This window comes from Oncorhynchus keta, chromosome 20 (genome assembly GCF_023373465.1).
Source record: "Oncorhynchus keta strain PuntledgeMale-10-30-2019 chromosome 20, Oket_V2, whole genome shotgun sequence".
NCBI lineage: Eukaryota > Metazoa > Chordata > Actinopteri > Salmoniformes > Salmonidae > Oncorhynchus > Oncorhynchus keta.
Window position 1 is genome coordinate 35,932,692 of NC_068440.1, and position 25,581 is coordinate 35,958,272.

The window sequence follows — 25,581 nt, forward strand, 5'->3', positions numbered from 1 at the left end:
TCGTTCTGCCCCTGAACAGGCAGTTAACCCACTGTTCCCAGGCCGTCATTGAAAATAAGAATTTGTTCTTAACTTACTTGCCTAGTTAAATAAAGGCAAAATAAATGTGATGTACTGTAATTTTCCATCCCAACCAAAAATGTATGATAGGCTATTTATTTATTTCCTGAACCAAGTCAATTAAGAACAAATTCTTATTTTCAGTGACGGCCTAGGAACAGTGGGTTAACTGCCTGTTCAGAGACAGAGTTGTGCTTTGTCAGCTCGGGGATTTGAACTTGCAACCTTTCAGTTACTAGTCCAACACTCTAACCACTAGGCTACCCTGCTGCCCCAGGGTAGCCTAGTGTGCTTTAGTAGGTCTAAACCTAGTCGCAAAAGTAAGTGAATCCAGTAGAAGTTCCACTCTGTGTATTGTGTCTTTGTGTAACAGGGCCTAACTCACTCACCCTGCCTTACCTAAATGGAAAATAGACACTGGACTTTAACCTCTGACTGCAGGATAAATGTGTCACCTACAGTGAAAAGGAAGGTCGCATTAATTCTTAACGATCGTGTCACAGTGTCAAACTACAGGCTGAATGAATAAAAACAGAAATGATTCACGTGAGACTATTCGTTCCATCCATTGATTGCCTCACATAAAAAAAATAAAGAGCAACCCAAATGAGAAAACATGCAGGTCCAACTGCAACGGGCAGCTTATTTGAATTCAAGAGATCATGTTAAGAACCCTCTTTTGATGAATGACATGTTAATAATGCTGCATTAAACTGTTATTATGACTATAGCACAGATGTCTGTGGGCTCCTTAGATAGATACATTGCTTTGAGTGTTCAGCGTGTGTATCTGATGGCTGCAACCATTTCTAACAGGGGGATCGTTGTTTTGCAAGCTCGATATATTCTCCCATTTCCCCCGTCAAACCATATACTCTAAGTGCACAAAAATGCAACTTGAAATCAATTATCGAGACGTGTTAAACATTTGGTAACATTTTTTGTCGGTGAAATTATTTTTGATCAGTAGGTGCACCGGGTTTTGCTTAACCCCCGGTAAGATAGATGGTACAGTCAATCAGAGAGGCAGGCAGCGGCTGTCCGTCCGGTACAGATATTCGACAAGCAGTCCTATTGCTACGATTAAGTCTCTGCCTAGCTCGGACTTTTCCTTTGGTCAACTCTGTTGATATTAATTTGTCATACAATATGATCTGACAGTGACAGGGTCTGTAGTTCAAGAGTAAATAAGAGAGACGTACATAGACTACTTGTCATCGTGATTTTTCTGTCTAGTTATTCTTTCATTTGATTCCCCTACCGTTCCCTCTTGGATTTACGAAGAGCATGTTGGTGATCTGAGTATACAGAGAGTTTTTCTCCTGTCCTTCGATATATTTGAGGAATGACTGCAACTGGAAAGGGACTGACAACCGCTTGAATGGAAAAAATGGAATACAACGATCTTGAGAAAAACATTGAGGAAAAACTGACATTAACAGATACATGTAAGTTATTTTATACTCGCCACCATAAGACACATTAGCCACACTTAATGCGGTGCTAAAGGATCAAATTAACAATCACATATATTTCAACAGTGGGGGGATTGAATGCTTGGAGTAAATGTGTTGGTATTCATGGACGTGTTGATAAAATCTGTGCCTGCGCATATGCATTGTGTTTGATCTGTTCAATCAAAATCATTTGAATAGGCATTAACATAAACATCCATTAAAAAAAAACAATTCATATCTTACTGATTGATACCCTACTATTCCTAACAGACATTTTTTTCACCAAAGCAGCAATGCCGGTTTTTTTTGTTGCCTTTTGGCCGCCTGCACTTACGGATTAAATGACCAGAAAGATGCATAGTGTCAATATAGTGCAAAATGCCCTGACATCGTTCCTTGGCCAGAGAGCTGGGAAATACTGCGACCTATGTGTAATTCTTTATTACCTTCCAATACCAATGAACCAATCCAGCACCAGGCACAACAAACAATGCAGTTTTCAAATTAACCTGACTTTGGAAATCTGCTGGTGTCTCTACAGTGTCCAGTTGCTGTCAGCGTCAAACCCTATACCTCAAAATAGATTACCATAGCAGACCAGCACCTTGGTAACAAACAATAATATTCCAGCAGTAAACCTGGCCCATGCAGTCAGTTAGATCTGGTCCAAGGCCTAGTGCACGTTCGCCCTGGACCAGAGCTAGCAGTGGTCTGGCCTGGTCTGATTACACCCTCTAGTCATGAACCAGCTGATAGCAGTGGTCTGGCCTGGTCTGATTACACCCTCTCGTCATGAACCAGCTGATAGCAGTGGTCTGGCCTGGTCTGATTACACCCTCTCGTCATGAACCAGCTGATAGCAGTGGTCTGGCCTGGTCTGATTACACCCTCTAGTCATGAACCAGCTGATAGCAGTGATGGCTGTTATCTTGACCATCATAATGCCTTGTAATAACATTTGTGTTTGAATGGTGATTTGATGGTGTGAACAATAGGCTAACATATTGGGATGTACCTTGTTGTATTCCTCTAGTCTTGTGGATGGTTTGGTCACTGGAGGCTGGTAAGGGTAACCCTGCTCTTCCTCTTGATGAGGAAGGCAGGCACTTGATGGAGGCAGAACCGCTGTGCTGCAGCTCTTCATCATTCCAGAAGCACAGTACTACTGACCTCCAGCACTGTGAGAGGAGAAACCTGTTTCTCTTGTCCTGTGGCTGGTGTTTGATTTGACCTCCAGCACTGTGACAGGAGAACCCTGTTTCTCTTGTCCTGTGTTTGATTTGACCTCCAGCACTGTGACAGGAGAACCCTGTTTGTCTTGTCCTGTGTTTGATTTGACCTCCAGCACTGTGACAGGAGAACCCTGTTTCTCTTGTCCTGTGTTTGATTTGACCTCCAGCACTGTGACAGGAGAACCCTGTTTCTCACGCTGCTTTTATGATAGTTTCCCTTTCCTGTGGAATAGGTTTGCTCTGCTCTATGCAGACAGACAGACAGTCAGACAGACAGACAGAGAAAGAGACAGACAGACAGAGAAAGAGACAGACAGACACTTTATATGGAATAGGCGGCCATTTTGGACGCGACCATACTGCAGTTAGACTCTCCCCTTGACCCCCCCGTCATCTCTCTTGGAGCAGTGCCATGATGCTGGGTAGACTGTAGAGGGACACTGACTGTAGAGGGACACTGGCTGTAGAGGGACACTGACTGTAGAGGGACACTGACTGTAGAGGGACACTGACTGTAGAGGGACACTGACTGGAGAGGGACACTGACTGGAGAGGGACACTGACTGTAGAGGGACACTGACTGTAGAGGGACACTGACTGTAGAGGGACACTGACTGTAGAGGGACACTTCAGGGATAGGGTTAGCTATGTGAAGCCCCGGGGGCTAGAGGACCACCATGACATTGAGACAGCGAGACAAGCACCAGAATCCTCTTGTAAGAGCAACATTAGTGGCTTTGTAGTTGAGGCAGCCATGAGACTAAGCCCCTCCAAGAAGCTCTGTTTGCAGCTCACAAAAGGGTTACATCCCGAATGGCCCCCCTATTCCCTCTATAGTACACTACTTTTGACTGGAGCCCTATGGACCTTGGTCAGAGGTAGTGCGCTGTAAAAGGAATAGGGTGCTATTTGGGACCACAAAAGGAATGGCAGTGAGGCACCCGTTTCCTCGTCAAGACAATGAATCAGCTTTTGTTTAATGCAAACAGAAAGTGTTTTTGAGCATGTGTGATATTGTATATGATATCACTGACTGCAAGTGTTTGTAAGTCTGTTCCGTGGTATATAAGGCCTACTATCAGTCACGATCTGAACTGACAAAAGTTTTTTTTACGTTTTAAAACACGCCTTGTTGAAGATTTTATTTATCTTCTTGGTTGCAAATTTGTTTTTTTTAAACTGGAGAACTTTGAATAGAGCTCCAAGACAATAGAGCTTCTCTTCTGTGGAAGTAATCATGGGACCTGGACTGACGTGGACCCTCTTCCACTCTCTCAAAGTTTTCCTGATGCAATGTTCCTGGCCCACATTCAAGATCACAGTTGGCCTGGAAATGTAGTCTGTGTCCCAAATCGTACCCTATCCCCTACATAGAGCACTTATTTTGACCAGAGCTCTATGGGCTCTGGTCCAAAGTAGTGCACTATATAGGAATAGGATACCATTTGGGACTCAGACGTAGATTTGGGCTTCAGCACAACCCCCACCCCCACCACCACAGAAGTTCTCTCATTCTCTCTCATTAAAACAGTTGACTGTTTTTGATGACAAAACCATTTGTTTTTCAACTGTAATACACATGATTAAGATAACATTTTGCATACCGTGTTGTGATTACCTTCTATTTAGCCTACAGCATCCATTACATTTAATGCTAAGAGAGGGGCTGAATTACAGGGGTAGACTGACTACGGAAAATAACAAAGTACCTTCTCTCATTTCTCCTTTAAGTCAGACATATTGAAATGGTCAGTTTCAGTTTTGTCTCCTATTGGCAGGGGTACTGTGTGTTTGTGCATTCGGGGGAGAGGAGGGGTTGGGATGGGTGTGGAAGGGCCATGTTAGAATGTGAGGTATTCTTCTCCAGAGGCCCATATCTTCTGCGAGCGAGCAGGGGGGAGTGACGGGTCAGGAGGGTAGCTAGGGATGTTATTGTGGCATTAGCTGGGTCAGTAGGCGTCTGAGGAGGGAGGGAGGGAGGTGTCTGTTTCTCAGGCAGACAGATCTGGGCTCAGCTTCCTAAAAAACATCTTAAAGGGATACTTCAGGATTTTGGCAATGAAGCCCTTTATCTCCTTCCTCAGAGTCAGATGAACTCGTGGAAACCATTTGTATCTCTCCGTGTCCCGTTCGAAGGAAGTTGCTAACTTGCTTTAGCGGACTTGCTAACTAGCATTAGTGTAATGACTGGAAGTACATGGTAACTGGTAGCACGCTAGTAGATACTACAGACTTACAGTCATTGCACTAACACTAGTTAGCATTGGCTCACAAAACTCTCTCTAACTTCCTTCATACTGGATGCAGCGACATAAAATGGTATCCATAAGTTCATCTGACTCTGGCAATTCCCAAAATCCCGAAGTATCCCTTTAATCAATCAATTAAATGTATTTATAAAGCCCTTTTTATGTCAGCAGATGTGAGAAAGTGCTATACAGAAACCCAGCCTAAAACCCCAAACAGCAAGCAATGCGATGTAGAAACACGGCTCAGGCTAAGATCATAGGAGCAATGTTACATCTCAGAGCTGTTTCCCAAAACCATTGTTAATAAAGTTGCACTTGAAAACGCTTGTTATTTACCGACTGACTGCCTCAGACCACTTAGAACAGCCAAGTGTTTCGTTAGATACAGGCCTACATAGAATATATCTGCTAAACATAGAATCAAGATGTCTGTTTCTCTGCGACCGAACTAAGCTGACTATAAATACAAAGTTGATAATGTCATTGGAATTGTTACAAACAAGGATAAAACAATGTTTGAAATGAAAACCCATATGACCAAATTTAAAAGATAATTAACAGTACAGGCCACACAGGCATATAACTAAATAATATTTAAATAAATGTCATGTTCATTCAATTGAGATCTATATTATTATATATATATTTTTTAAAGTAAATACATTTTAAGTAAGTACATTTTTAAAGTAAATATTTTCTTAATTCTATTTCTTGGACTGCATTGTCGGCTTGTAAGTAATCATTTCACGGTAAGGTTGTAAGGTTGTATTCAGCGCATGTGAGAAATAAAATACGTTTTGATTCGATTACTTTGCTAATTGTAGGCGACTGTCTGTCATTTCTGCCTCAATATATTTCATGGTGTGTAGCAACATGATGTGCCAAAGCTTCGATTTACACATCCTTATTCAGGAGATTTATATTAGAATAAGTCACCTCAATATTTGCCGCCAATGATAATAATATCTTTCTAGGAGCTGATGCGTCGTCAGTATTGTGGAATAATTATAATGTTAAGGTAAGATTTGAATGGTAATAACTGATCCGAGAGCATCGCTGCCTTTTTCTTTCTTCTTCTCTCGATCCTATAAGTATCGACGTATGTCTCCACGACGCACTTCGTGGACATTCTCTCTGCTGGTGTTTTGAGAAACGCGTGTTACGTCTTTGTCCGTTGCAGGAACGACTTATCGTTAAAACACTCCGAAGCTAAAGTTCCATTGCTATCGGGAAACCGAGCCCAGAGCGCTCCACGTCAGCGAGCAGTAGCAGCCACATACACACACTCACCGTGCAGCTCAAGCTGGTAGAAATCAGGACCATGGTCACTGACCTCTCCCACAGGAACTAGAGGAAGAGCTCCATCCTGTAGTGCATAGAGACATCCTGTAGTGTATAGAGACAGACGAGGTCATCGCCTTAGCGGTCGTCCCAAATGGCACCCTATTCCCTATTGGATTCTCGTCAAAAGTAGGTTACTATGTAAGGAATAGGGTGCTATTTGGGATAGCAACCTATCCAGAGACGGGCTCACGTTTCCGTTCCCATTGTAAAACACTGAAGTCATTGATGACTAACGTAAGTTTTCAATTACTGAGGAATCCTTAACATGTCTCTAGGCCTCTCATATTTTCCTCAGAGATCAATTTTACTGTGTCAAAACATTATATTACACATATAGGAAGGGAGAAACAATGGAATTCTGTGACAGAAATAGTTATATCTAGGATTGCAAAGCTATTGGCAATTTACCAAAGTTACTCAAATATGCAGTAATTTTGTCATGGATTGGTAATTAACTGAAAATCTGGTAATTTATACTTGAATAACTTTAACAAAATGTATTCATATACTTTTTAAAAAACGGTGTCCGTATTGTCAATGAGTTTCTAGTAGATAGACCATATGGTTCATATGGTATTTAGCCTAATTAACGAAAAAAGCATCTACAGTGAGGGAAAAAAGTATTTGATCCCCTGCTGATTTTGTACATTTGCCCATTGACAAAGACATGATCAGTCTATCATTTTGGTAGGTTTATTTGAACAGTGAGAGACAGAATAACAACAAAACAATCCAGAAAAATGCATGTCAAAAATGTTGTAAATTGATTTGCATTTTAATGAGAGAAGAGAAGTATTTGACCCCCTCTCAATCAGAAAGAGGTATCTTTTATACAGGTAAAGAGCTGAGATTAGGAGCACACTCTTAAAGGGAGTGCTCCTAATCTCAGTTTGTTACCTGTATAAAAGACACATGTCCACAGAAGCAATCAATCAGATTCCAAACTCTCCACCATGGATGTCAGGGACAAGATTGTAGACCTACAGAAGGCTGGAATGGGCTACAAGACCATCGCCAAGCAGCTTGGTGAGAAGGTGACAACAGGTGCGATTATTCGCAAATGGAAGAAATACAAAAGAACTATCAATCTCCCTCGGCCTGGGGCTCCATGCAAGTTCTCACCTCGTGGAGTTGCAATAGTCATGAGAATGGTGAGGAATCAGCCCAGAACTACACAGGAGGATCTTGTCAATGATCTCAAGGCAGCTGGGACCATAGTCACCAAGAAAACAATTGGTAACACACTGTGCCATGAAGGACTGAAATCCTGCAGCGCCCGCAAGGTCCCCCTGCTCAAGAAAGCACATATACATGCCTGTCCGAAGTTGTCCTCTGAATCATTCAGATGTTCATTGGCAAACTGGGTGAAAGTGTTGTGGTCAGATGAGACCAAAATGTGGCTCTTCGGCATCAACTCAACTCGCCGTGTTTGGAGGGGGAGGAATGCTACCTATGACCCCAAGAACACCATCCCCACCGTCAAACATGGAGGTGGAAACATTATGGTTTGGGGGTGTTTTTCTGCTAAGGGGACAGGACAACTTCACCGCATCAAAGGGACGATGGACGGGGCCATGTACCGTCAAATCTTGGGTGAGAACCTCCTTTCCTCCGCCATGGCATTGAAAATGGATCGTGGATTGGTATTCCAGCATGACAATGACCCCATACACACGGCCAAGGCAACAAAGGAGTGGCTCAAGAAGAAGCACATCAAGGTCCTGGAGTGGCCTAGCCAGTCTCCAGACCTTAATCCCATAGAAAATCTGTGGAGGGAGCTGAAGGTTTGAGTTGCCAAACGTCAGCCTCGAAACCTTAATGACTTGGAGAAGATCTGCAAAGAGGAGTGGGACAAAATCCCTCCTGAGATGTGTGCAAACCTGGTGACCAACTACGAGAAATGTATGTGACCTCTATGATTGCCAACAAGGGTTTTGCCACCAAGTACTAAGTCATGTTTTGCACAGGGGTCAAATACTTATTTCCCTCATTAAAATGCAAATCAATTTATAACATTTCTGACATGCGTTTTTCTGGATATGTTGTTGTTATTCTGTCTGACTATAAGTTTCTATCTGCAAAAAGAGGAGATGATTGGCTTTGAAGTTCCGAACCCTTATTGGTTTGAATGGTGTCAGGTATTTCTATATTTTATTCTTCTGAACTTAGCAACATGAATTGGGGTATTAAGATATAGGTAGAGCACATTGAATAGAACAAGGCTATGTCAATAACAACATTTGGACATAAATGCAGATACAACCTCATAGTCCCAAGCTCTCGATTTCATGCTGAAACCCTCATATGAAACACCAATGGGATTTGCTAAATTGGTGGTTTATGTTTAGGATATTACAGTTTTTTTCATTCTATTTGTAATGAATCATGTTTCCTGAGGGAACCGTGAATAATGATGCGTGAGAAAGTTAGACGCACAAATATCACCCCCCAAAAAAAAAAAAATTCTAACCTCTCCTGTTATTGTAATTGTGAGAGGCTAGCAAAAGGGGGGTAAAGTACGGTCCACCGGGCACTTCAATCCAGCCTGCGAGACCACAACATTTTTTAAAGTTGTATTATTATATATATATATATTTCCCCTTTTTTCTCCCCAATTTTGTGGTATCCAATTGGTAGATACAGTCTTATCCCATCGCTGCAACTCCCATACGGACTCGGGAGAGGTCGAAGGTCGAGAGCCGTGTGTCCTCCGTTGAATTTCAAAATCCCGATGTGGCCCTCGAGCCAAAACGTTTGCCCACCCCTGGTCTAGCATGTCTTGGGGGTATGATATTTGGCATCTGTAACTTTCTCAGTCATTATTTATTTAACAATTCATTTGGGATTATCCGTAATCATGGTAGCATCAGCCCTGGTCTAATACACCACACTGTAGCCTAAACATCAGCCCTGGTCTAATACACCACACTGTAGCCTAAACATCAGCCCTGGTCTAATACACCACACTGTAGCCTAAACATCAGCCCTGGTCTAATACACCACACTGTAGCCTAAACATCAGCCCTGGTCTAATACACCACACTGTAGCCTAAACATCAGCCCTGGTCTAATACACCACACTGTAGCCTAAACATCAGCCCTGGTCTATTACACCACACTGTAGCCTAAACATCAGCCCTGGTCTAATACACCACACTGTAGCCTAAACATCAGCCCTGGTCTAATACACCACACTGTAGCCTAAACATCAGCCCTGGTCTAATACACCACACTGTAGCCTAAACATCAGCCCTGGTCTATTACACCACACTGTAGCCTAAACATCAGCCCTGGTCTATTACAACACACTGTAGCCTAAACATCAGCCCTGGTCTATTACACCACACTGTAGCCTAAACATCAGCCCTGGTCTAATACACCACACTGTAGCCTAAACATCAGCCCTGGTCTAATACACCACACTGTAGCCTAAACATCAGCCCTGGTCTAATACACCACACTGTAGCCTAAACATCAGCCCTGGTCTAATACACCACACTGTAGCCTAAACATCAGCCCTGGTCTATTACACCACACTGTAGCCTAAACATCAGCCCTGGTCTATTACAACACACTGTAGCCTAAACATCAGCCCTGGTCTAATACAACACACTGTAGCCTAAACATCAGCCCTGGTCTAATACACCACACTGTAGCCTAAACATCAGCCCTGGTCTAATACACCACACTGTAGCCTAAACATCAGCCCTGGTCTATTACACCACACTGTAGCCTAAACATCAGCCCTGGTCTAATACACCACACTGTAGCCTAAACATCAGCCCTGGTCTAATACACCACACTGTAGCCTAAACATCAGCCCTGGTCTATTACACCACACTGTAGCCTAAACATCAGCCCTGGTCTAACACAACACACTGTAGCCTAAACATCAGCCCTGGTCTAACCCAACACACTGTAGCCTCAACATCAGCCCTGGTCTAACACACCACACTGTAGCCTAAACATCAGCCCTGGTCTATTACACCACACTGTAGTCTAAACATCAGGCCTGGTCTAACCCAACACACTGTAGCCTAAACATCAGCTTTATCTTCTTAACACCCGACCGCTTAACCCGGAACCCAGCCGCACTAATGTGTCGGAAGAAACACCGTTCAACTGAGGACCAAGGTCAGCCTGCAAGTGCCCCACCCGTCACAAGGAGTCGCTAGAGCTCGATGAGTCAAGTAAAGCTCCTCCTTTAACCCGTAGATTCTGGGCCAATTGTGCACTGCCCTATGGGACTCCCGGTCACAACCCGGTCTGTAGTGACACCTCTATCACCATTCGGGAGGCCCAAGCACTGGTTATTCTATTGGTAAACTTGGAAAGTCCCAGTACCCTCGCTTTGCCACCTTAGCTGCGTCACTCCCATGATCACTCCCACATGCTTGAATTAGACACGAGCCACTCTGCCCGACAAACAAAATAGCACAAGACAACAACATGGTAAGAATGTAAGAAATGTTCTTGCCTTGGATTTGAATATAAGAGCTCCCCTTGAGCCGAAAACGGCCATCAGTGGCAGGGATGACGAGAAGACTGTTGAATATGAGGAAGACCTTTCATGTCTGGCTATGAGCTATGTTAAAATGCTATTGTTTTTAACGGTAAACTATTGCCTCATCCGTTAGCCCTTGTTACTACCTTTCTTACCCAAATATCCAATTTTATTGAAATGCTTCCTTACAGATTAAAAGAAAACAGAACACAGTCATGAGTTTAACATTATATGCCAGTTGTAGGGTTGTAGTCGGTGCCTCAACTCTGCTTTGTGACGACTAGGATTTCCTTTGTAGCCAATTCAATATTCGGTACGTAAGAAATACAGCTGCAGTGCCTTCGGGTGGTCTTCCTACCCCTTGACTTATTCCACATTTTGTTGTGTTACAGCCTGAATTTAAAATGGATTACATTTATGTTGTTTGTCACCCATCTACACGCAGTAACCTATAATGACAAAATGAAAACTTTTTTTTTTTTTTTGAAATATGAGCAAATTTATTGTAAATGAAATACAGAAACATTGATGGAATATGTTTCTAAGTTACAAAAGGCATTTGGTTGATTTTATCTGAGGAAAGGTGTGTGTGTTCGATTCTGTTTTTAAAACTGTGAAACTGCATCGCAGATTTAGATGGAGTTAAAAGCAGGATGTGTGTAATTCGAGGTAGCAGGAAAAAGGGGGTCACAATGTGAATAATTAAGATGGAGAGACAATGGCTAACAAGACAATGTGTTTTTATCTAGTCCATGCTTCTCATGTTAATTTGCTTTTAAAGTGTGGTTACATGCATATTTATGCAGATTACTCACTAATTAGTGTTGCTAAACACACAGTATAGCGTTTTAATATGCATGGTTTAATTTGAGCTACTGTTGAAGCATAGGCCTAGTTATTGGATATTTTTGTTATTCTCATAGTTTCATATTTCTCCATTTTTGTCCTTGATTTGTTAGAACAATATTCAATCTATTGTAGTTTCATTCAATCTTCACTTCTGCCTGGGTTCTTTATTTGTATTAAGTGACTTTAGGTCCTTGAAAAGCGCAATATAAATATAATGTATTATTATTATTATTATTATTACTATTATTACTATTATTACTATTATTACTATTATTACTATTATTACTACTGTTATTATTATTATTATTATTATCTGGATCCAGATCCAGGAAGTGAGGTCATCCATCATATTCATTATAGTGCCTGTTGAATCTGTCAGTTAGTCAGGTCCCTCTCTGACTAGCTATTGTATTACAACCAGACCAGAGGCACTTTCTTTCCTCTCTTCTTCTCTTCTCCAGCAGCACACAGTTTTACAGTACATGTCCCCGAGGCAGGATTATCACACCGTTAAAGTTGACTTTGGTCATTTTGATACAATTGAATCCATTTTAGGTGTTAAGTACTTGATGTCTTGCTATGCAAGCTGGTAGGATGACATCTGTCCACCCTTTGCATTAAACTTGAATAGACTTTGTTACAAGCAGATTGCTGCATTGTTTGTATGTAATGATTAACACACCTACTGATTTAAATGGCAGTATGCATAAATATGGGTGAAATACTTCATTGATCTACACAAGTTAATCTGATTTAACAGGTTTTATTTTACCCATTCAATATACAGTGCATTCGGAAAGTATTCAGGCACCTTGACTTTTTTGTTGATTTTGTTGCGTTACAACCTTATTCTAAAATGGATTAAAACATGTTTTTTTTCATCAATCTACACACAATACCCCATATTGACAAAGTGAAAACAGGTTGAATTCTTTTTTTGCCAAACCTTTTCAACCTCCTGAGGGGGAAGAGGTGCTGTCACGCCTTCTTCACAACTGTACGTTTGTATGTGGACCATTTTAAGTCCTTCGTGATTTGAACACCGAGGAACTTGAAGCTCTCGACACACTCCACTGCAGCCCCCTCGTTGATGTGGATGGGGGAATTCCCCCCTTTCCTGTAGTCCACAATCAGCTCCTTGGTCTGACTGACATTGAGGGAGAGGTTGTTGTCCCGGCACCACACTGTCAGGTCTCTGACCTCCTCCCTATAGGCTGTCTCATCGTCGCCGGTGATCAGGCCAACCACTGTCGTGTCATCAGCAAACTTAATGATGGTGTTGGAGTTGTATGTGGCCACACAGTTGTGGGTGAACAGCGAGTATAGGAGGGGACTAAGCACGCGCCCCTGAGGGGGCCCCAGTCTTGAGAGTTAGCGTGGTGGAGGTGATGTTGCCTACCCTTACCACCTGGGGGTGGCCCGTCAGGAAGTCCAGGATCCAGTTGCAGAGGGCGGTGTTCAGTCCCATGGTCTTAAGCATTGGTGACGAGCTTTGAGGGGACAATGGTGTTGAACTTTGAGCTGTAGTCAATGAACAGCGTTCTTACACAGGTATTCGTCTTATCTAGGTGGGTGAGGGCAGTGTGGAGTGCAATTGAGATTGCGTTGTCTATGGATCTGTTGGGGCGGTTTGCAAATTTGAGTGGGTTTCAAGGGTGTCTGGGATGATGGAGTTGATGTGTGCCATAACCAGTCTTTCAAAGCTCTTCATTATTACAGATGTGAGGGCAGTAGTCATTGTGGCATGAAGCCTTAAGAGTTTTTAGGAACAGGAATGATGGTGGTCAGTTAAAGACGTGAGGATTACAGACTGGGACAAGGAGAGGTTGAAAATTCCAGTAAATATGCCTGCCGGTTGATCTGTGCATGCTCTGAGAACACACCCTGGGATACCGTACTGCCCTGAGGCCTTGCGAGGGATGTGCTCTGATTAAAGACCCCACCGTTCTCTGGGTTGATAGTCATCCACCTGTGACTGTGCAACCATTTTCTTTTGGTTGTTTACAAATAATATCCCTGGTCCTTGCATCCTTTATTTTTCAAGCAGAACCACAGGAGAGAAGCAGGCAGACTACACCTCTGATACAGGGATCTACTGTAACCACTATCGCAGATTATTCTGAAATACATGTGATAATCGTGACGGGCACACAAAGAAAAGAATGCACGATTTTCTTCTTCATAGCGCATTCGTGTCTAATACACAATTTTCTTCATAACTAATTCCATTTTCTATTTGACCTTTTTATTTAAGGTAAGGGTAAGGGTTAGCTTAATGCCAGCTAACTAGTTAAAAAGTAGTAAGTAGTTCCTAATTAGCTAAAATGCTAAAGTTGTCCATCATGTGATTCGGACATGCAATGTTTGGTTTGCTAGACCTTCACGTTATATGCAACAATACATCAACAACAACAACCACAGAGACACAAAAAAATTGACAAGTAATTTGTGTTTATTTCACAACCGTTTGTGATAGTGGGTTGACCGTAACAGGGCTTCCTTCTGGTCCATCTGTTCCATCTGTCCATAACTCAATCGATTACCTTCTCTATCTCTATAATGACGCCACACTGTTTTTCCATTACTATGATTGAACCGTGACTGATTGCCTACCTGCCGAGGCTAAGTTGGCCTCCTGTGTCTCTGTGGTTTTGTATGCATCCCAAATAGCACCCTATTCCCTATATAGTGCACTACTTTTACCCAGAGCTGAATGGGCCATGGTAAAAAGGAGTGCGCTACATAGGGAATGGAGTGTCATTTGGGACGTAGACTTTCTCTTTCCTTCCCGTCACGTCTTTTCCCTGGCAGCATCAGGAACAAGGTCACCTCCTGTCTGTTCCAGGAAAACAGTGAAACACTCGCCGGCTGCCTCCTCTGTCCTCCTCTCTCCTCCTCTGTCCTCCACTCTCCTGCCTCTGTCCCCCTCTGTCCTCCTCTGTCCTCCTCTCTCCTCCACTGTCCTCCTCTGTCCTCCTCTCTCCTCCACTCTCCTCCTCTGTCCCCCACTCTCCTCCTCTGTCCTCCACTGTCCTCCTCTGTCCTCGTCTCTCCTCCTCTGTCCTCCTCTGTCCTCCACTGTCCTCCTCTGTCCTCCTCTCTCCTCCTCTGTCCTCCTCTGTCCCCCACTCTCCTCCTCTGTCCTCCTCTGTCCCCCACTCTCCTCCTCTGTCCTCCTCTCTCCTCCTCTGTCCTCCTCTGTCCTCGTCTCTCCTCCTCTGTCCTCCTCTGTCCCCCTCTCTCCTCCTCTGTCCCCCACTCTCCTCCTCTGTCCTCCACTGTCCTCCACTGTCATCCTCTCTCCTCCTCTGTCCTCCATTTTCTTTCCTGCAGAGATATCTTTTTAGATCTGATCAGTTCTGCTGTGAATCATATGGGCTCTGCTGTGTTGTGTTGTGGTGTGGTGGTGTTGTTGTTGTGTTGACCCTTGACTCACTTCCCCCTCAGGCTTGTGCTGCTCTTTATACCCAACGGCAGCCTTGTCAATTCAACATGGCTATGCTTTTAAACACACACTCTGTTAATAGTTGTGTTTAGTTTCTCCCTCTTGAATGATTTGAACGTGAGTTCTTAAGTAGGGTCATCTCATCTCATCTGGGTAATTAGTGTTGAGTATCTGTCAGATGTGTTAAAGCCTCTCAGTGGTCTATGTTAATATCATTAATCGCTGCTTTTTATTAGGTCAAATACATGAATACTTTTGCATAAAGATGGAACACTTTGATAAAGTACTGATTGAATCATACTTGACTCCCAAGTTAGGTTGAGACAACACTGTGTCATACTTGACTAACTACTACCTAGTACGATTGAGACAGCAGTGTGTGAAGTTAGGTTGAGACAACACTGTGTCATACTTGACTAACTACTACCTAGTATGGTTGAGATAGCAGTGTGTGCAGTTAGGTTGAGACAACACTGTGTCATACTTGACTAACTACTACCTAGTACGATTGAGACAGCAGTGTGTGAAGTTAGGTTGAGACAACACTGTGTCATACTTGACTAACTACTACCTAGTACGGTTGAGAGAGCAGTGTGTGAAGTTAGGTTGAGACAGGACTGTGTGATCAGCCACGTTGAGCAGTGAGACTGGCATGCCCTGCTGGCTTCACTTGATACCATTAAACATGCCCCCCGTCACCCTTGACTCTCTACGCTCTGCCAAGTCACCATCACTCTGCTAGCTCTGGTCTCTGCTAGCTCTGGTCTCTGCTAGCTCTGGTCTCTGCCAAGTCACCACCACTCTGCTAGCTCTGGTCTCTGCTAGCTCTGGTCTCTGCCAAGTCACCATCACTCTGCTAGCTCTGGTCTCTGCTAGCTCTGGTCTCTGCTAGCTCTGTTCTCTGCTAGCTCTGTTCTCTGCTAGCTCTGGTCTCTGCTAGCTCTGGTCTCTGCGAGCTCTGCTCTCTGCTAGCTCTGCTCTCTGCTCGCTCTGGTCTCTGCTAGCTCTGCTCTCTGCTAGCTCTGCTCTCTGCTAGCTCTGGTCTCTGCCAAGTCACCATCACTCTGCTAGCTCTGGTCTCTGCTAGCTCTGGTCTCTGCTAGCTCTGCTTTCTGCTCTCTGCTCTGCTCTCTGCTAGCTCTGCTCTCTGCTAGCTCTGGTCTCTGCTAGCTCTGCTTTCTGCTCTCTGCTCTGCTCTCTGCTAGCTCTGCTCTCTGCTAGCTCTGCTCTCTGCTAGCCCTGGTCTCTGCTAGCTCTGCTCTCTGCTCTCTGCTAGCTCTGCTTTCTGCTCTCTGCTCTGCTCTCTACAGTATTCCCTACTTAGTCCCAAAACACAGCAGTGTCAGCAGTCATTACTCTGGCAGCAGCAGCTTTAGCTAGTTTCCATGAAGCAGCATAGCTAATGAGTATTGACTGTGTTTATGAGATCTAAATAAATGTTTCTCACTGTTTCTCATTGCCCAGGGATGTGCTTGCCTGGCTACTAGTGATAGGTGAAAAACATTGATACAGTTACATATCGTGATATTATTTTGGGATGATATTATAATCAATATTTCACGCCAAGTATCGATTTAGTAGTATCGCCAAGTATCGACACTAGGTAGCGTTAGCTAACGCTTGTCAGTTGTACCTGCTCCAAAACTCTGGTATTTTTCATCCTGTAGCTTGTTCTCCATCTTATTTTTCAATAGTGAGGCAACATGTTTTCAGAACTTTTATTTCCCAGACTGATCAAAACTCTCTTCTCATGACCCTCTCTTGTCTCTATGCAGCAGACATATAGTGAGCAATATGTTTGGAACGTCAAATCGCAATAGAATTGCAGGATCAAATTGCAATAAATACAGAATCATGAGAATTGCAATGCATATCGTATCGGCACCTAAGTGTCATGATAATATCGTATCGTGAGGTCCCTGGCAATTCCCGATAGGTTGGGCCTGAACCAGAACGCGTGGATTATTTTCATGATTACTACTACTTGGGCAAACTTAGGAAGGAAATGCCAACAACAAACAGTGATCTATCGTATTAGTACATTAAAAAAACAAATAATGAAAGAAAAGCATTGTAATTTAGAAAGTTTCTAAATTAGTGTGGGAGAGGTGGAATACGTATTGTTATCGATCAATAATGACTAACCTCCTGGCATTGACAACTTAGATGAAAAGTTACTGAGGATGGTACTGACTCTATGGCCACTCCTATTTGTCATGTCTTTAAATTGAGTCTAGAGGAAGGTGTTTAACCTCAGGCCTGGAGGGAAGCAAAAGTTATTCCGCTACCCTATCATCTTGTTGCCAGCTCTTTGCAAACTGTTCGAAAAAATGGTGTTTGAACAAATACAATACTATTTTTCTGTAAACAAATTGACAACAGACTTTCAGCATGCTTATTGACAAGGGCACTCAACATGTACTGCACTGACAGAAATGACTGATGATTGGTTGAAAGAAATTGATAAGAAGAAAATTGTGGGATCTATACATTTAGATTTTAGTGCAGCCTTCGATATTATTGATATTATTGACCATAACCTGTTGCTGAGAACTTATATTTGATGGATTTTCAACCTCTGCCATATCGTGGATTCAGAGCTAAAGATCTAATAGAACTCAGAGGGTTTTCTTTAATGGAAGCCTCTCTAATGTCAAACATGTAAGTTGTGGTGTACCGCAGGGCAGCTCTCTAGGCCCTCTACTCTTTTCAATTTTTACCAATGATCTGCCACTGGCATTAAACAAAGCCTGTGTCTCCATGATTCAACAATATACGTGTCAGCAACCACAGCTAATGAAGTCACTGAAACTCTTAACAGTCAGTTTTCGAATGGGTGGCCAGTAATAAACTGGTCCTGAACATCTCTTTTATTTACCTTTATTTAACTAGGCAAGTCAGTTAAGAACAAATTCTTATTTGCAATGACTGCCTAGGAACAGACATCACAGTCAACATCTCTAAAACTAAGAGCATTGTATTTGGTACAAATAATTCCCTCAGCTCTAGACCTCAGCTGAATCTGGTAATGAATGGTGTGGCTGAACAAGTTGAGGATACTACATTAAATGGTGTTACCTTAGATTGTAAACCGCCAATGTCAAAACATATAGATTGAATGGTTGTAAAGACGGGGAGAGGTCTGTAATAAAGAGATGCTCTGCTTTTTTGACACCACACTCCAAAAAGCAAGCAAAGCATGTGGTCAAATGCTGCAAAGAAAGACCTAGTTCAGCTGCAGCTGGCCCAGAACAGAGCGGCACGTCTTGCTCTTCGTTGTAATCAGAGGGCTAATACAAATACTTTGCATGCCAGTCTGTCTTGGCTAAGAGTTGAGGAGAGACTGACTGCATCACTTCTTCATCTGATAAGAAACGTGGAGAAAATTCCAAATGGTTTGCATAGTCTACTTACACACAGCTCTGACACACACCCTTACCCCACCCTATTGGACCTAGACAGTTTGTGTATTGATATTTTATGTGTTCCATTTATAAAAATATATGTTGTTCTGTTGTTCTGAGCTGCTCTTGTCTATTAATGTTCTGTATTATGTCATGTTTCATGTTCTGTGTGGACCCCAGGAAGAGTAGCTGCTTCTTTCACAACAGCTAATGGGGATCCTAATAAAATACCAAATAAAATGGCGGTTTGAAAATTCGTCATTGGCTTTGATACTCTGATTGGCTAGCGACGATCCAATCGCTGACGACTTTGTTTTGTACAACGCTCCCCGTGCCTCTCGTCAACACAAACAACTTCAATGATGGCAGTCTCAGACGGAAGTATGTACAGTGGTGAACGACAGGGCAGCGGAGCAATTCGTCAGGCTGGGGATGTGCCGCTCACATGGCCTGTTCTATTAGTTAGAACTTTGAAGTGGCTGTGATGAGTCATGGCATGTGTTCTTGCATAGTGTCACATACTTAGCATGTTTTGGTATTGCACATGTATCGCAGCTTTGTATCTCACATGATTTACTGTACTTGGTATGACGCACAGCACGTGCTGTACACCCACATCTCAAGCTTTTATTCTGTTGTCACACACGCATGCATGCATGCTGACACACACACACACACACACACACACACACACACACACACACACACACACACACACACACACACACACACACACACACACACACACACACACACACACACACACACACACACACACACACACACACACAGTACCAGTCAAAAGTTTGGACACCTACTCATTCAAGGGTTTTTCTTTATTTTTTACTATTTTCTACATTATAGAATAATAGTGAAGACATTACAACTATGAAATAACACGTATGGAATCATGTAGTAACCAAAAAAGTGTTAAACAAATCAAAATATATTTTATATTTGAGATTATTCAAAGTAGCCACGCTTTGCCTTGATGACAGCTTTGTACACTCTTGGCATTCTCTCTATCAGCTTCAACTGGAATGCTTTTCCAACAGTCTTGAAGGAGTTTCCACATATGCTCAGCACTTGTTGCCTGCTTTTCCTTCACTCTGCGGTCCAACTCATCCCAAACCATCTCAATTGGTTGAGATCGGGTGATTGTGGAGGCCAGGTCATCTGATGCAGCACTCCATCACTCTCCTTCTTGGTCAAATAGCCCTTACACAGCCTGGAGGTGTGTTGGGTCATTGTCCTGTTGAAAAACAAATGATTCTCCCACTAAGTGCAAACCAGATGGGATGGCGTATCGCTGCAGAATGCTGTGGTAGCCAAGCTTGTTAAGTGTGTCTTGAATTCTAAATAAATCAATGACAGTGTCACCAGCAAAGTACCATCACACCACCACCTCCATGCTTCACGGTGGGAACCACACATGGGGAGATCATCCGTTCACCTACTCTGCGTCTCACAAAGAAGGCAGTTGAAACCAAAAGTGTCAAATTTTGACTCATCAGACCAAAGGACAGATTTCCACCAGTCCACCATGTTTCTTGGCCCAAGCAAGTCTCTTCTCCTTATTGGTGTCCTTTATTAGATGTTTCTTTGCAGCAATAAGACCATGAAGGCCTGATTCACGCAGTCTCCTCTGAACTGTTGATGTTGAGACTAGAGGTCGACCGATTATGATTTTTCAACGCCGATACCAATACCGATTATTGGAGGACCATAAAAGCCAATGACGATGAATCGGCCCGGTTTTTTAAAAACATGTATTTGTAATAATGACAATTACAACAATACTGAATGAACACTTATTTTAACTTAATATAATACATCAATAAAATCAATTTAGCTTCAAGTAAATAATGAAACATGTTCAATTTGGTTTAAATAATGCAAAAACAAAGTGTTGGAGAAGAAAGTAAAAGTGCAATATGTTCCATGTAAAATATGTGCTATGTAAGAAAGCTAATGTTTCAGTTCCTTGCTCATGAGAACATGAAAGCTGGTGGTTCCTTTTAACATGAGTTTTCAATATTCCCAGGTAAGACGTTTTACAGGAATTATAGGACTATTTCCCTCTATACCATTTGTATTTCATGAACCTTTGACTATTGGATGTTTGTATAGTCATTTTAGTATTGCCAGTGTAACAGTATAGCCTCCGTCCCTCTCCTCGCTCCTCCCTGGGCTCGAACCAGCAACACAACGACAATTAGCACGCGCTAACTAGCTAGCCATTTCACTTCGGTTACATGAGCCTCATCTCGGGAGTTGGTAGGCTTGAAGTCATAAACAGCGCAATGCTTGACGCACAACGAAGAGCTGCTGGCAAAATGCACGAAAGTGCTGTTTGAATGAATGTTTACGCGCCTGCTTCTGCCTACCACCGCTCAGTCAGATACTTTTATGCTCAGTCAGATTATACGCAACGGAGGACATGCTAGATAATATCTAGTAATATCATCAACCATGTGTAGTTAACTAGTGATTATGATTGATTGTTTTTTATAAGATAAGTTTAATGCTAGCTAGCAACTTACCTTGGTCTACTGCATTCGTGTAACTCCTTGTGGAGTGCAACGAGAGAGAGGCAGGTCGTTATTGCGTTGGACTAGTTAAGTTTGCAAGATTGGATGTCTGTCTGTCTGTCCCGCTGTCTGTCCCGCTGTCTGTCCCGCTGTCTGTCTGTGCCGCTGTCTGTCTGTCCCGCTGTCTGTCTGTCCCGCTGTCTGTCTGTCCCGCTGTCTGTCTGTCCCGCTGTCTGTCTGTCTGTGCCGCTGTCTGTCTGTCCCGCTGTCTGTCTGTCCCGCTGTCTGTCTGTCTCGCTGTCTGTCTGTCCCGCTGTCTGTCCCGCTGTCTCGCTGTCTGTCTGTCCCGCTGTCTGTCTGTCTCGCTGTCTGTCTGTCTCGCTGTCTGTCTGTCTCGCTGTCTGTCTGTCCCGCTGTCTGTCCCGCTGTCTGTCTCGCTGTCTCGCTGTCTGTCTGTCTGTCTGTCCGCTGTCTCGCTGTCTGTCTGTCCCGCTGTCTGTCTGTCCCGCTGTCTGTCTGTCCCGCTGTCTGTCTGTCCCGCTGTCTGTCCCGCTGTCTGTCTGTCCCGCTGTCTGTCTGTCCCGCTGTCTGTCTGTCTGTCCCGCTGTCTGTCTGTCTGTCCCGCTGTCTGTCCCGCTGTCCGTCTGTCTGTCCCGCTGTCTGTCCCGCTGTCTGTCTGTCTGTCCCGTCTGTCTGTCTGTCTGTCCCGCTGTCTGTCCCGCTGTCTGTCTGTCTGTCCCGCTGTCTGTCTGTCCCGCTGTCTGTCCCGCTGTCTGTCTGTCCCGCTGTCTCGCTGTCTGTCTGTCCCGCTGTCTCGCTGTCTGTCTGTCCCGCTGTCTGTCCCGCTGTCTGTCCCGCTGTCTGTCCCGCTGTCTGTCCCGCTGTCTGTCCCGCTGTCTGTCCCGCTGTCCGTCTGTCTGTCCGTCCGTTCGTCCGTCCGTCTAAGGAGCCATGCCGAGGCGTCTTAGGGCAGGGCCCTGATCTCCCATTCCGCATGCTCATTCACAATACGGCTAACATTGTTTATATGAAAACAAATAGAAGGTAGTTGGAGCAACTGCTTCGCAATGCCACCCAGGACACGGTAGCATGTCAGCAGGAATTGGGTATCTGCTGAATGATGTGAATGTGAGAATAGACAAATCTGTAGATTTTTATGTAAAGACGCAGTATATCTCCCCCTCTTTCTTTTCCTCGTTCTCTTAAACATCAACAAATTCAAATCCTATTATTTCTATCCAGTGTTATGTTCATGCAGGTACCCTTGTTTTCATTCCCATCATGCCCTGCACTAATGACAGCCCCTCTATGGAGGAAGTATGACATTATGATGAGGCCATGGTCTGTCAGCCTCCACGGTCTGGTCTTGTCAGCCTCCACGGTCTGGTCTGTCAGCCTCCACGGTCTGGTCTGTCAGCCTCCACGGTCTGGTCTGTCAGCCTCCACGGTCTGGTCTGTCAGCCTCCACGGTCTGGTCTGTCAGCCTCCACGGTCTGGTCTGTCAGCCTCCATGGCTCCTATACATGGCTCTGGTCCCTAGGAGCACAGTATATAGGTAATAGGGTGCTATTTGAGACGCTGACCCTGTCTACATGCCACGACAGCCATCTTGTATGGTTTGCCAACACTTCTGTCACTTTGATTTTAATCATACTGGTGACTACAGAATGGGGAGAAAATGCTGAGTCATTGATGATCCATTTCTGATGAATGCTTTGCTTTACATCGTCTGTCTGTGTGACTGGGTAACTCAGTTCACACTGGCTGAAAGCCTCGGTGGAGTCAGCCATCGTTCCAGAGGAGGTTCTGTAGCCAGCGCCCGTCTACAGTTTCCTGCTATAGTGGCAAGCGGTCTAACCTTAGCACTCACATGAGACTCTGTAACCTCTCTGCTCTTAATGGAGGTGGATGGGGGATTTCCTACCATCAGTAGAGATCCTTGGCAAACAGTTTGTCAAACCTTAGACTATGTGGAATCAGCTGAGTGCTATCTGGCACGAAATGGCAGCAGATGGAGTGTGTATTCCATATTGGGCTTCCATGCTCCATATTAATGTAAAGTGTTGGTCCCGGTGCAGCATCTTCAGCTCTGTTATAGGTCATGTGATCCTGGAAGAGAGTGACACAGGATCTGCGTCCCAATTGGCATCCTTTTCCCTATTTAGTGCACTCTTTTTTTGCCCAGGGCCAATAGGGCTCTGGTCAAAAGTAGTGCACTATATAGTGAATAGGGTGCCATTTGGGATGCAGACAAAAACCACAGAGACACAGGAGGCCAACTTACCCTCGGCAGGCAATCAGCCACGGTTCAATCATTCCAATGGAAAAACAGTGTGGCGTCATTATAGAGATGGAGAAGGTAATCGATTGAGTGATGAAGTGACGGAACAGAAGGAAGCCTGCCATTTGGGACTCAGGCTAAGACGTTCCTCTCTATAGAAGCTAGCTGGTTGAGCCATGAGCCATGAGTGTCAGTGACGGTAACCAGATTGCTGCACTCCAGCAGTAGCCTAGGCCCTGCCAAATGTGAAAGCAAAAGTAGCCTCGCGCAAATGGCAAACATACACTGAGTGTACAAAACATTAGGAACACCTGCCTAATATTGAGTTGCACACACGTTTGCCCTCAGAACAGCCTAAATTCGTCAGGGCATGCACTCTACAAGTTGACGAAATGGTTCCACAGGGATGCTGACCCATGTTGACTCCAATGCTTCCCACAGTTGTGTCAAGTTGGCTGGATGTCCTTTGTGTGGTGGACCATTCTTGATACACGTGGGAAATTGTTGAGCGTGAAAAACCCAGCAGCGTTGCAGTTCTTGACACAAACTGGTTCGCCTGGCACCTACTGTCATACCCCGTTCAAAGGCACTTAAATCTTGTCTTGCCCATTCACCATCTGAATGGCACACACACACAATCCATGTCTCAATTGTCTCAAGGCTTCAAAATCCTTCTTTAACCTCGTCTCCTCCCCTTCATCTACACTGATTGAATTGGATTTAACAAGTGACATCAATAAGGGATCATAGCTTTCCCCTGGTCAGTCTATGGAAAGAGTGTTGTACACTGATATTTCCTTTAGATACTGTCTTGGCCTAATTCCAATACCTCCAAATTATACAGCGAAGAAGGGTGTTATTGACACCATGAAAGGTGAATGATGGGTGTTATTGACACCATGAAAGGTGAATGATGGGTGTTATTGTCACCATGAAAGGTGAATGATGGGTGTTATTGACACCATGAAAGGTGAATGATGGGTGTTATTGACACCATGAAAGGTGAATGATGGGTGTTATTGTCACCATGAAAGGTGAATGATGGGTGTTATTGACACCATGAAAGGTGAATGATGGGTGTTATTGTCACCATGAAAGGTGAATGATGGGTGTTATTGACACCATGAAAGGTGAATGATGGGTGTTATTGACACCATGAAAGGTGAATGATGGGTGTTATTGACACCATGAAAGGTGAATGATGGGTGTTGTCACCATGAAAGGTGAATGATGGGTGTTGTCACCATGAAGGTGAATGATGGGTGTTGACACCATGAAAGGTGAATGATGGGTGTTGACACCATGAAAGGTGAATGATGGGTGTTGTCACCATGAAAGGTGAATGATGGGTGTTATTGTCACCATGGAAGGTGAATGATGGGTGTTATTGACACCATGAAAGGTGAATGATGGGTGTTATTGTCACCAAGGAAGGTGAATGATGGGTGTTATTGACACCATGAAAGGTGAATGATGGGTGTTATTGACACCATGAAAGGTGAATGATGGGTGTTATTCAGGCAGAGTTATAATGCTTGTTCACGTGCGTAGTTTTACGACAGGTCTGATATATAACGGGAACCATGTATGGCGTGCACCAAGTATATAAATCTCTATATTTTTGTGAGTTATTTAGTGTTACATTCACGCAATGGTTCTAAATGAGGCCCCAGGCCTCTATCTAGGCTCTTCTATAGACAGAGTAGGGCTGTTGGAAGGCCCCAGGCCTCTATCTAGGCTCTTCTATAGACAGAGTAGGGCTGTTGGAAGGCACCAGGCCTCTATCTAGGCTCTTCTATAGACAGAGTAGGGCTGTTGGAAGGCACCAGGCCTCTATCTAGGCTCTTCTATAGACAGAGTAGGGCTGTTGGAAGGCCCCAGGCCTCTATCTAGGCTCTTCTATAGACAGAGTAGGGCTGTTGGAAGGCACCAGGCCTCTATCTAGGCTCTTCCATAGACAGAGTAGGGCTGTTGGAAGGCACCAGGCCTCTATCTAGGCTCTTCTATAGACAGAGTAGGGCTGTTGGAAGGCACCAGGCCTCTATCTAGGCTCTTCTATAGACAGAGTAGGGCTGTTGGAAGGCACCAGGCCTCTATCTAGGCTCTTCTATAGACAGATTAGGGCTGTTGGAAGGCCCCAGGCCTTTCTAGGCTCTTCCATAGAAAGAGTAGGGCTATTTTTAGAAGGCACCAGGCCAACTTCCCAGGCTCTTCTATAGACAGGG

General features: G+C 44.0%; 1 protein-coding gene across 11 annotated transcripts in view; it reads left to right on the plus strand.

The window, feature by feature from the left end:
• The first annotated feature begins 1,096 nt into the window (after positions 1-1,096).
• The window catches only part of LOC127909977 (putative uncharacterized protein DDB_G0290521), a 43,077-nt gene continuing 18,592 nt past the window's right edge, over positions 1,097-25,581 (plus strand). For all 11 annotated transcript variants that reach the window (XR_008073199.1, XR_008073202.1, XR_008073206.1 and 8 more), the window contains exon 1: positions 1,097-1,508. Coding sequence is in view for 1 of the 11 variants with exons in the window: in XM_052472757.1 (XP_052328717.1) it covers positions 1,442-1,508 (67 nt within the window). In the remaining 10 variants the exon portion in view is untranslated. The remainder of the gene's footprint in view (positions 1,509-25,581) is intronic.